The sequence below is a fragment of the Myxocyprinus asiaticus genome, chromosome 21 (assembly GCF_019703515.2).
Source record: "Myxocyprinus asiaticus isolate MX2 ecotype Aquarium Trade chromosome 21, UBuf_Myxa_2, whole genome shotgun sequence".
NCBI lineage: Eukaryota > Metazoa > Chordata > Actinopteri > Cypriniformes > Catostomidae > Myxocyprinus > Myxocyprinus asiaticus.
Window position 1 is genome coordinate 32,762,739 of NC_059364.1, and position 12,360 is coordinate 32,775,098.

General features: G+C 36.6%; 1 protein-coding gene across 1 annotated transcript; it reads left to right on the forward strand.

Annotated features, from left to right (window-relative positions):
• The first annotated feature begins 3,021 nt into the window (after positions 1-3,021).
• Positions 3,022-12,360, forward strand: LOC127412483 (sideroflexin-1-like). The gene is made up of 11 exons (XM_051648883.1): positions 3,022-3,147; positions 3,994-4,168; positions 5,431-5,601; positions 6,163-6,261; positions 6,782-6,857; positions 7,967-8,052; positions 8,167-8,294; positions 9,453-9,502; positions 9,585-9,634; positions 9,735-9,782; positions 9,874-12,360. The coding sequence occupies exons 2-11, from the start codon at positions 4,005-4,007 to the stop codon at positions 9,968-9,970; spliced, it is 969 nt and encodes a 322-aa protein (XP_051504843.1). The 5' UTR covers positions 3,022-3,147; positions 3,994-4,004; the 3' UTR covers positions 9,971-12,360.

Here is a 12,360-nt window from a genome sequence, read left to right on the forward strand (position 1 = left end):
TTATACGCAGATGATGGTGCAGTGTGGAAAAGTGGAAGAAATGTTACATTCATTACTCAATTCAGCGAGCAATAGGGAGTGTGGAATGATGGTTGCTAGAATGGGGCTTTACAATTTCTATATCAAAGTCATGTTGTCAGTTATTCACCAGGAAAAAAATAGGACAAAATATACAGTTGCATATGTACAGACAAACCTTGGAAAGAATGATAACGTTTAAATATTTAGGGTTATGGATGGATAGTAAACTAACATGGAAAACTCATATTGAATATATAGAAGTGTAACAAAGTGCTGAACCTATTTTGAGATGTGTAGCAGGACAGAAGTGGGGTGCAGACAAACAGTCATTGATGTATATATACTATGCACTTCTTTGCTCTGTATTAGATTATGGATGCTTTGTGTATGGGTCTGCATCACATTCTTTGCTCAAGAAACTGGATGTTATACAAGCCAGATCATTAAGGTGTATTACAGGAGCCATTAAAGCAACACTAGTAGCAGCAATGCAGGTAGAGCTGTCAGAAATGCCGTTAAATATACGGCATCAAAAATGATCTATGGCATATTGGTTAAATTTACAGGGTCATAATAAAGAACATCTGGCAAGGAAAGTATTAGAAGAGAGTTGGGAAACAATAAATTCAAGAGGATCAGGATTTGCATGGAAAGCTAAGGAGTGGGCAGAAAAAATGTCATTAGATTCTAGAATATTTGGACTAACTGTTACAATATCCCGATGCCCCCGTGGTTATTCATTTAACCTAAAGTTGACTTTAAATTACATTAATACATTAAAAAAGGAGAGAGTGAGAAATAATATAAAATCTATAGCATTGGAACATATTAGCGCTGCCCATTATGCAGTTCTTCCAGTGTACACTGATGGCTCAAGAAACCATTTCATTTCAGTTTAAAATCTGAAATTTTAGGGAGGTTAACAGATGGGACATCAGTGTACACTGCAGAGTCGGTTGCTATTCAAATGGCACTTGGTTGGTTCCAGGAAGTGTTGCCAGATAAGGTTGTTATATGTTCTGACTCAATGGCATCACTCTTAAGCCTTCAAACATGTATAGATGATATCTTGACAGAAATATTGGTCAGTTTATATCGATTAAGGCAGATTGGAATCTCAGTATATTTTACCTGGGAACCAGCACATGTTGGGGTGCAAGGGAACGAAAAAGCAGATAAAATGGCTAAGGAAGCACTTAGATCATATAAACTTAACAGTCAATGTTTGCAGGGCAGAAGGGAAACATTTGATTTTAGAAGCTTGCTATTATTAATGGCAGAAGTTCTGGTATACATGTCAGACTGGCAGACATTTCCATCAAATACAAAGCAATGTAAGGCAAGGTAAAATTACTTATAACTTAAATTGAGAAGAACATGTCATGCTCACACACTTAAGAATGGGTCATACAAAACTTAACACGACACTTCTCATCATGGACAAACATAACACGTGTTTATGTGATACATGCCAGGAAATGGAAACTGTTGAACATACATTGGCGGACAAAATTTTGGAATAATGTACAGATTTTGCTCTTATGGAAAGAAATTGGTACTTTTATTCACCAAAGTGGCATTCAACTGATCACAATGTATAGTCAGGACATTAATAAAGTGAAAAATTACTATTAAAATTTGCAGAAAATAAAAATGTTCAGAACTTCTTAAACTACTTCAAAGAGTTCTCATTAAAAAAATCCTCCATGTGCAGCAATGACAGCTTTGCAGATCCTTGGCATTCTAGTTGTCAGTTTGTCCAGATACTCAGGTGACATTTCACCCCACACTTCCTGTAGCACTTGCCATAGATGTGGCTGTCTTGTTGGACACTTCTCACACACCTTACAGTCTAGCTGATCCCACAAAACCTCAATGGGGTTAAGATCCATAACACTCTTTTCCAATTATCTGTTGTCCAATGTCTGTGTTTCTTTGCCCACTCTAAACTTTTCTTTTTGTTTTTCTGTTTCAAAAGTGGCTTTTTATTTGCAATTCTTCCCATAAGGCCTGCACCCCTGAGTCTTCTCTTTACTGTTGTACATGAAACTGATGTTGAGCAGGTAGAATTCAATGAAGCTGTCAGCTGAGGACATGTGAGGCGTCTATTTCTCAAACTAGAGACTCTGATGTACTCATCCTCTTGTTTAGTTGTACATCTGGCCTTCTACATCTCTTTCTGTCCTTGTTAGAGCCAGTTGTCCTTTGTCTTTGAAGACTGTAGTGTACACCTTTGTATGAAATCTTCAGTTTTTTGTCCATTGCAAGCATTGTATAGCCTTCATTCCTCAAAACAATGATTGACTGACGAGTTTCTAGAGAAAGCTGTTTCTTTTTTCCCATTTTTGACCTAATATTGACCTGAAGACAGTCTATTGCATACTGTGGCAATTCAAAAATAAATGTAATGTTAAGCTTCATTTAACGAACCAAATAGCTTTCAACTGTGTTTGTTATTATGGCAAGTGATTTTCTAGAACCAGATTAGCAATTTAGCATGATTACTCAAGGATAAGGTGTTGGAGTGATGGCTGTTGGAAATGGGGCCTGTCTAGATTTGATCAAAAATGACTTTTTTCAAATAGTGATGGTGCTGTTTTTTTTTACATCAGCAATGTCCTGACTATACTTTGTGATCAGTTGAACGCCACTTTGGTAAATTAAAAAACAATTTCCTTCCAAAACAGCAAAATATGTACATTATTCCAAACTTTTGGCTGCCAGTGTATTTTAATTAAATGTATCAAATATGAACAGGAAAGAATTGAACTTATAAGAGAACTACAAGCTTCAGAATGTACAGAAAATACTCTATTCAATATTTTAAATATTAGATCAGGAACTGGTAAAATAGTAAAAGCAATACTGAGATTCTTTAGAAATAATGGTCTTAAACATAGAATATAGGAAATCATCCTTTTATTCCTAGACTTCATCCTCGTCACACTTCAGCACAGTAGGTGGCGGCATGCACTTATTTAGTTGGTTTGTAGCCCACCAGTTAACTCACAGAAGAAGAAGATAAAGCGTACTGTCATCTCACAGAGAAAATCAGTAAGCGCTGAGGTCATATGCTTGAAGGTTTCACAAGGTGTACCTGGACGTTACCTGTGGTCGTTTAGCAAGGTATGTGTCGGTGTTTTTATTGGAAGACTCTTCGAGGGTTCCTGTATTGTGGTATGGTTCTTGTGTTCATGAAAGCGAGATTGCACTGTAGCCAGCTAACGTTAGTTTAGCCGATTTATGTGGATATTGGTTTGTTTATTATTATATTTCTTACTTTTTAAATGTAAACATCCCTAACAGAACAGCTTGACAGCTCAGCAACTGTGGATCGAATTAAATGAAACTGTATGGCATAATGAATGTGTTTATTATACATGTCCTTGTCAGTTTCCATCACACCAGCAGGACAGTTAGCTTTAGTTAGCTACAACAGCTGTAAACATGCGGGTCGTCTCACGTGCATTCTAAGCTACATTAGATAAACAAAATAAAGTCCTTTATTAGGATGGCCAGCGACCAATACTTTCTCAAATAAATTGTTTTAACCTCAGGTGTATAAGTTAACCAGACCCGATCAGTCATAGTTCGTTTGACATGCATTGCTGTTGACATCACCTGTTTTTCTGTCAATCATTAGAGCAGGAGAGCTTACAGGCGTGCATGGCAACGAGTGTTTTAATGATGCACAATCATATCGAGTCAGGCTCGATTATGTTAATTATTAAATGTCTCAAATGTATTTTAGCTGAAACGTCCTCAGTCACTTTCAAATTTGAAACTATTTTCGTATCATCTGTAATGTTGGCGTGGACGTAATGTGGTTAGGCACCTCAACGTTACTGATCTCAATCTTTTGTTGTAAAATGACACATTAGAAACACACATCTTGAAAGCATCTGCACCATCTTATGCTTCTCAGTAATTATTGTGGATTGACAATAACCCAGGCTTCCTTGATCTTCATAGAAGTGGAAAGAATGTCTGGAGATTTGCCTCTGAATATTAACATTAAGGAACCACGATGGGACCAGAGCACATTTATGGGCCGCGCTCAGCACTTCTTCATGGTTACGGACCCGAGAAACGTCCTGCTGTCCAGTGAGGTTTTAGAGGATGCCAGAGTTACTGTGGAGAACTACAGGTCTGAGAGCTTTGACCACAAAGAGCTGAATTGTTCATAATTCTGTTAATATGAGCATTAAAGCTAAAAATAAGCTATTGGAAATCTTTTAGGTGCAGTGCATAAAAAATATAAAATTCCCTTTTTAAATGACGTCTAAAAATAGCATGGATTTTTGTTGTTGTTTGTTTGTAATTAAGTAGTGCTAATCAGACCTTACATCTTGAATGTAAGGTCTGATTATGTCTGACCATGTTTTTGTATGTAAATATAGCAGAGAAAGGAATCTTTTGTATTTTGAATCTTTAAAATCCTAAAAAATACTCTGATGTACTTCTTCAGCTTTAAATAGAATACAGGCCCATTTTCTTAGAAGTACACCTGTATTACCTGAAACAATACCTCATGCTCTGCAAGGTGTTTGCTTGATTATGCACAGTATTTGCCTTTATTTTACTACTTCTGATGTCCTTCCAGTTGTAGCAGGTTCTTATTACAGGTTTAAGTATTGTTTCATCCCTCCAAGCTGATGTCAGCCTATCATAAAAAGAGCAGTTTATGTCAAATTCTTGTTTTGATGTGTTAAAGGGATAGTTCACCCAAAAATGAAAATTCTCTCATCTTTTACTCACCCTCATGCCATCCCAGATGTGTAAAACTTTCTTTCTTCAGCAGCACACAAATTAAGATTTTTAGAAGAATATCTTAGCTCTGTAGGTCCATACAATGCAAGTGAAGGGTGGCCAGAAATCTGAAGGTCCAAAAAGCACATAAAGGCTGCATAAATGTAATCTGTAATCTGACTCCAGTGTTTAAATCCATGTCTTCAGAAGCGATATGATATGCTTTGGTGAGAAACAGATCAATATTTAAGTCCTTTATAACAATACATTTCCTAAACAGGTGCCACATGTGACTTTCAGATGTGAAAGTGGAGATTTTTAGGAAAGAAAGGACTTAAATATTGATCTGTTTCTCACCCACACTTATTATATCGCTTTTGAAGATATGGATTTAACCACTAGAGTCTTGTGGATTTCTTTCATGCTGCCTTTATGCCATTTTAGAGCTTCAAAGTTCTCATCACCTTTCACTTGCATTGTATGGACCTACAGAGCTGAGATGTTCTTCTAAAAATCTTCATTTGCGTTCTGCAGAAGAAAGAAAGTCCTACACATCTGGGTGGGGTGGCATGAGTGTAAGTAAATGATGAGAGCATTTTTATTTTTTGGTGAATTATCCCTTTTAAATAAAATGCCTAACTGCTGTGCTCTCTTTTACAGGTTGGGAGTTGTTAAGCCCGGGCTGACAGAGGATCAACTGTGGAGGGCCAAATACATCTACGATTCTGCTTTCCACCCTGACACAGGAGAGAAAATGCTGCTAATTGGACGCATGTCTGCACAAGTGCCCATGAACATGACCATTACGGGCTGCATGCTTACCTTTTACAGGTAGGAATACTCAGTTTCGATCCACCACTTCTCTGGATCCCATATGAACAGAAAGTGTCATAAAGCCTGAAAATGTTATTACACATTATAGCCAAAAATGAGAGTAGCCTAAATCTGTCCAGGGCTGGGAGACATATTCCTGCTCAGTTCACTGAATATTTGACCAATGAGTCATTATGGAAAAGACAGCACTCTTACCAAAAGCCTCCGTTTAGTGGATTGATTGAGGGTGCTGCACTCCTATAAAAACTGTACTTTAAAAGAGAAGGATGGCTGTTTATTATGGTAGTATTTTTGCTCATAAAACTTTAGCCAACAGCTAGGAAATACTTTGTTTTAAAAACATGTACAGTTAGGTTCTCTTTCCTTGTTTTGTAGACTTACTGTAACTTAGTTCAGTGAGTCATCTGCACATGAGTTACATTGAGCAAGAACAACATCTGACTCAAATTAAATTCTTATATGAATTCGGTGTCTATAAAAGTCGTTTTTAGTAAAGGATAGTATCTCTCTGTCTAAAATGTTTTAAGGCATTAATGGAAATGTCTTTACTTTTTTCAGGACAACCCCAGCAGTGGTATTTTGGCAGTGGGTTAATCAGTCTTTCAACGCCATTGTCAACTACACTAACCGCAGTGGAGATGCAGCACTCACTGTGAAGTATGGCAGCTATGATCACTTCTAGAAACTATCTAGCTGCAGGCTTCTATATGGATGATGTGTTCGATCACACCCTGTTGGTATATTGCACCCTTTAGTGTCCTGAAAGCTGTCGCATGAGCCACATTGCCATAATAACAATGGTAGAATCCACTCCACTTGTACTCCATGAACTCGCCATGGAGGAGAATCATCAGTGTCATGTGTTTCATGCTCAATACACATGATGAATACAGGCAAATTAAGATAGCATGCCAATATATGTGTTTCCTATCTTCTGATGTGTTTTTTGGCAGTTTTTTCATCTAATAATTTGACCCACATGTTGCACTACTTAGTATCATTGCTCTTTTCTAAACTCACATCTTAAAAAGGAGAGTTGTGCATTCTGTATTGTCAGTGTGGTAACTATAAGATATATGAGAAATGTTAATGGTACTGAGATGCTCCATATGTTTGTGTGTGTGTGTATATATATATATATATATATATAGATTTCTTTTTTTTTTTTACTTTACAGTCAGCTTGGAGCAGCCTACGTTAGTGCTACCACAGGTGCTGTAATAACAGCCCTTGGCCTGAAGTCTCTGACCAAGGTCTGTCCCTTCCCTAAACTGTCACAATAATTAAAGTTAACCACATTGAGAACTGCAGCAGACAGAACTTTCAACATTTTGATAATGATATGTCATATTGGTTCACTACTTTCTGAATCCGTTTCCACCTGGTATTAAGATGCATTTTTGGTGATTCAATCACAAGTGGTCAGCACTAATTATACAGATGTAAACGGGGTACAAAATGTTTTGTGATCAGATCACTAAAACCACATACAGAGGTAGTCAAAAACGCATGTGACCACATTGCATTTAAGGTGTGAAATGCAATCTATCCTGAATGCATCCCGGACAGCAGCGAAGCACCACCCCTCACCTGTCAATCAACATGGAGAGACAAATGACAAGCACACACATTTGAAGCTCATGTTAATACTAAAATAATGGAGAATTCTGCTTGCATTTGTGCTTGGATTACATTTCAGCTGCACCTGGGAGCATCTGTTTTCTTTGTCCTATGATGTTTTTGCTGTTTATTATCATGCAGGAACAGAGTGATGTAGTAATTGATGCATGTCATCATGAAAATCAGAGACCCTTCCCTTGAAATCCGAACACAAGTGGTCACAGGAGACGTAATTGAGATGCATGGTAATACCAGGTGGATTTAGGAATGTGTCTCGGCTGACCACATGTGATCGGATCACTTGATACCAGGTTAAAACAGGGCCACTGTTGCTTTTAACTCCTGTGTTCAGAAATGTAAATGGACCTGTGGTACTGCAGTACTACTGAGCTAAGGCAAAATGCAGTAACTACATGCATTGTCAGAACTGAGTGATCAAAACTTGGTCTCTTAGACTGATCTGTCCCTTTTGGCACAACTATGCTTAGGTTCAGAAAAGACTGAGTTAAAAATCAGTAACTAAACTACAATTTAACTTGAAGACATTTCCTCAGTTCCAGTACTGGCATAGTTACTGTGTTATATCTTTTCAGAATACAGTAGATCTGTCTAAAAGCTGTTGCATTTTGTTTTTTATTATGAGGACTTTTAACTGTGCTGTTTTTTTCACATGTTGTGGACAATTTTTTGGCTGTGGTGACCGCCAAAGTAGTTTAATCTAAAATATCTTATCTTTCCCCAGCACTTACCAGCTATTATTGGGCGTTTTGTTCCATTTGCTGCAGTAGCAGCTGCAAACTGTATCAACATACCCTTCATGAGACAAAGGTGAGCAAAAGGTTATTCCAAGGTTTTAATCACTACAAATCAACATCAAGAGAGGTGACTCATATGTTATGGGTCCATTTCATTCTTTATTGATGAAGTCCTTTATCCTCACAGAGAGTTAAAGCATGGTATTCCTGTCACTGATGCTGAGGGAAAACGCCTTGGGGAATCAACTAAAGCTGCTCAGCAAGCCATCGTACAGGTGGTGGTGTCTCGTATTGGCATGGCAGTTCCAGCCATGGGTAAGTGCAGTGCATGCTTAAATCAGTTTTGTTGATGTTTTTAATAGGGCTGTAAATCGTTTTTTTTTTTTTTTTTTTTAACGAATTAATCGCACAGTTTACTGTGATTAATCATAGTACATGGTACATCAAAACATACATTAAAATATAATCTTAAATATATTTACTTTATATTTTGTCTCAAAGAACTTGCAAGAAATTGGTTAGTTATTATTTAAATATAAACTTTAAATATAAAAATTTTCAGTTATTTATGGAGTTAATTAGACACATTTTTACAGGTATAAATATTTGATACAAGTATATGTATACATTCCATAAAATCAGTGGACATGCTGTAATTAAAAGTTAGGTGAAAACTTCTGCCGTTTTCCAGTGGACTTTTATAATAATATGATTAAATAGGCAGATTCAATTTATATCCAACAATATTTGCAAGATAAACTTAAGTGTGCATTGCCAATGCATTATTAGACACTATACCTACAGATATAAGACAAACTTAATGCTGAAGTTTAATTTGCTGAAGTTTAAAATCTCAACTTTTTTTTTTTCTCTGGCTGCTGTTTAGTGTCTATAGCAGTTTCGCTTTTCACAATCGATCAGATGACAGTGAGTGAGCGTTTTCGGGTGATGCAAAGAGATACCGCATCTTGCCCGTATCTCACCCACACCTGGCTCACTGCTTGCGGGTGAAGTCTCCATTCTCTGTACAGTAAATCCGCTTCCGTGTTTATTATGACCTGGACATGTGTAGTGAGTAATAAATGAAAGCGTGCACTTCTCCACACAATCAGTTTCTGTGCTAGTATGTGCAGTTGAGTCGAGCATGTACTTCCTGGAAATTTATACATGCCAATTTTAGCCACAGCATGTGGGGAAAAACATTAGTGAAGTTTCAGGAAAAACCTATACTGCATTAATTGCTCTAATTTGTTTTTATTACATTTCGTTAAATTTCCCAGCCCTAATTTTCATTAATAGTTCTTACATCTTGTGGAGATACTCTTTATATTGGCAATTTTTGTATTCAGTCACTACATTTATTTTAACTAACTGTCATTTATGGCCAAATAAAGCAGTAAGATGTGAAATGACAGAAGTGTTTCAGAAAAAGTTCTCTGTGTTTTTATTTAATACATTTGTTTTACCCAATAGCTATTCCTCCAGTTATCATGAATGCCTTAGAGAAGAAAGCCTTCATGAAGGTAAGAAGCCATTTACACAGAATCCTATTTCAAGCTTTTTTGTGTTTAAACTGTACATCTCAAATCTCTCTCCTTCTCTCAGCGGTTTCCAGTTCTCAACGCCCCTGTACAAGTTGGGCTTGTTGGATTCTGGTGAGTTCTTAAGGCAGTGATTTTTATAATCATGCACAACATAACTTGCCTCTTTACAAAAAGTGAATGAATTAATCATTTTGAATATCTGTCCCCACAGTCTGGTGTTTGCCACTCCACTGTGCTGTGCTCTGTTCCCACAGAAGAGGTGAGTACCTTTATGGTAATCCTATCATTGCCCTGGTTTGGTTAAAATGTTGAATCAGGTAATACCCTGTTTTTTTTCTGTCTCTATAAAGTTCTATGAAGGTGAGCAGTCTGGAGCCTGAGCTTCAAGAGAGGATACGACAAAGCAATCCTCATACCACCACTGTTTATTTCAACAAGGGTCTGTAGAGGCCTTTAGGTCGAAGTCCATACGAATGTACTCCACTGCACTGGAGGTTAGTGGGCACAACATGAAGGGTAGAACATATTTGATTTTGTTACGCTGTTCTAATTTATATATTTTTTGTCACTTTTACCCTTGTTATTGTACAATCCTAAATCACCAGTCTGTATATATTCAAAGGTCAACATTTGCGGCTGGATTTATTTGTTATTTGGATGCTTGAATGTTAGAAATTAGTGCCATCCTGATTCTACATACATTGACAACCCACATATTTAGACTTTTTTTCCAGTTTATAGAATGTTTGATGTGATATGCCGTGTCATAAATATCTTTTTCGCCCTCTACTTTTTCATTACTATTATTTATTCTAGATTAGCCTATGCATTTTGTTATTGCATATTGTCATTTTATCTTTGTAAGAGGCTTAAAACATTTCTAAGATTGTGGCTCAAATATCTGACCTAAATCACTAACATGTACAGAAATTCATTTTGTACTCAACCTTATCCTGCCAAATTAACATTTCCACCTGCATGCCACATTATGTGCCAGTTAAGTGCACTTAGACTGGGTGCAGTATGCCTTTCTCTCTATACAGCAAAATGTGGAAACACTCCTATGAGCACATCAAACTGCTTACTTTTGGGGCGACTATCACTGGCGTACAACTATGCTTCCTAAGGCCATACTTGATTGTGTTTTCTGTTTAAGCCTTGTAGGCCTGTGTGGTTTGAAATAATTGCAAATGTCTCTAAGAAGTGACTTTGACATTTGGTTGTATGGAGATTGTAGTTTGTGTGTTGTTATTGAAGAATGGTCAAAATAATTTCTATTTAAATATTTCATAATTAGTATTACCCATTGAATGTATGAATAATTTCCCCAGTCTAATGTGTCTGGGACATGGGTTAAAGAGGCACTACAGATCTTTTTGGCAGTTTATATATATAGATGCACATGATCTATAGATGAAATATGCTTATATTTAGAGTATAAAGAAAGAGTTGCTTCTTATGCCCTACATTGTTTGGATCATGAAACCTCTCCGACACCTGCAATTGTGGGAACAAGCAATCATAATTATTTATCACTTTCATTAGGAATATGTAATGTGCTGTACCAATATATATGATAATGTCAGTCACAGTAGCTGATGATATAACCTTAAGTTATACATACTAATACTCCTGTAACCTGAGCGTGTATGAACAAAAATGTGTTTTTCCTGACATATTGTGGTAATGTTACAGTGTTAGCTTGTGTTGTTTCTGTGGATGACATTAACAAAGCTGTACAGTGATTATTTTCCATCAACCACTTCATGTTGTTATTTTCTTCATGTACTTTGAGAGGCAGTAAAGCTCTGTTACTTTTTGCCCTGAGCACTCCATGTAGGCAAATATTTTTAGAACTAATATCTAAAGCACATTTTATGTTACACAATAAGCATTTACAATAAGCAGATGAAAAAAAAAAAGGGTATTTTTGTAACCCAGTGGAAAACCCCACCAATGTCTGGGGATATAATGTATAGTTGGATATAATGTAACTGTTGGATATGTTATGCAAATATGACTACTTGATTGTGATTTATATGAAATGGTTTGTTCTCCCCTCTGGGTGCTCTCTTAAAAACCGAAACCACAGACCAGTTAAACCACATGCTGTCTAGACTCGTTCTTCATTTGAGTAATGCACAATGTACCAACAAATTTCAGTTGGTCTTGTAATGCTTTACACAGTAATGCTCAGCATAATAGATTAAGAATTCCTGAAGTGAAACCAGGGTGTTGGCTCGACAGACAGTATACATTCAGTACTGTCATATATATCTGAGACCAGAAAATACAGCACTTTCTCAGTCACACAGAACCAGCTTACTGCCTGTAATGTTGTATTAGCAGAACACCAAAATGTTTGTGATTGTAAATTGCACTAGACCACTGATAAACAACTGTAAAAGGAAGAGGCTGTTGTTTGGAGAAAAACAGAGAGAACCTACAGTGATCATAACAGTATGTATTACCTTCTGTATACTAAATATAACATTTATACTTGTCCGTTAAGAATAACCAAGTAATTTTGTCTTGCTAGGATCAAAATGTTTTTGAATGAAGTTACAAATTCAATGAAGATTCTTGTCACCAAATGCTCTTGAAGTAAATAGTTCCTTTCAGACCTGGAAAGGACAGAGAAATGCAAGCGTAGTCATTTTAAAAGATCAGTATGATTTCCTGTTGCACCATGAAAACCCACTATAGCACAATTAGTCTGGTCATTTTTGGTGCTTATTGCAAGTTTTTATTTTTCCAGCATTTTGTATTGTTTTGTTACAGCCTTGTGTGTATTTTATCTGGAACTACTGTATGTAATAAAGATATTTTAAAAAGTC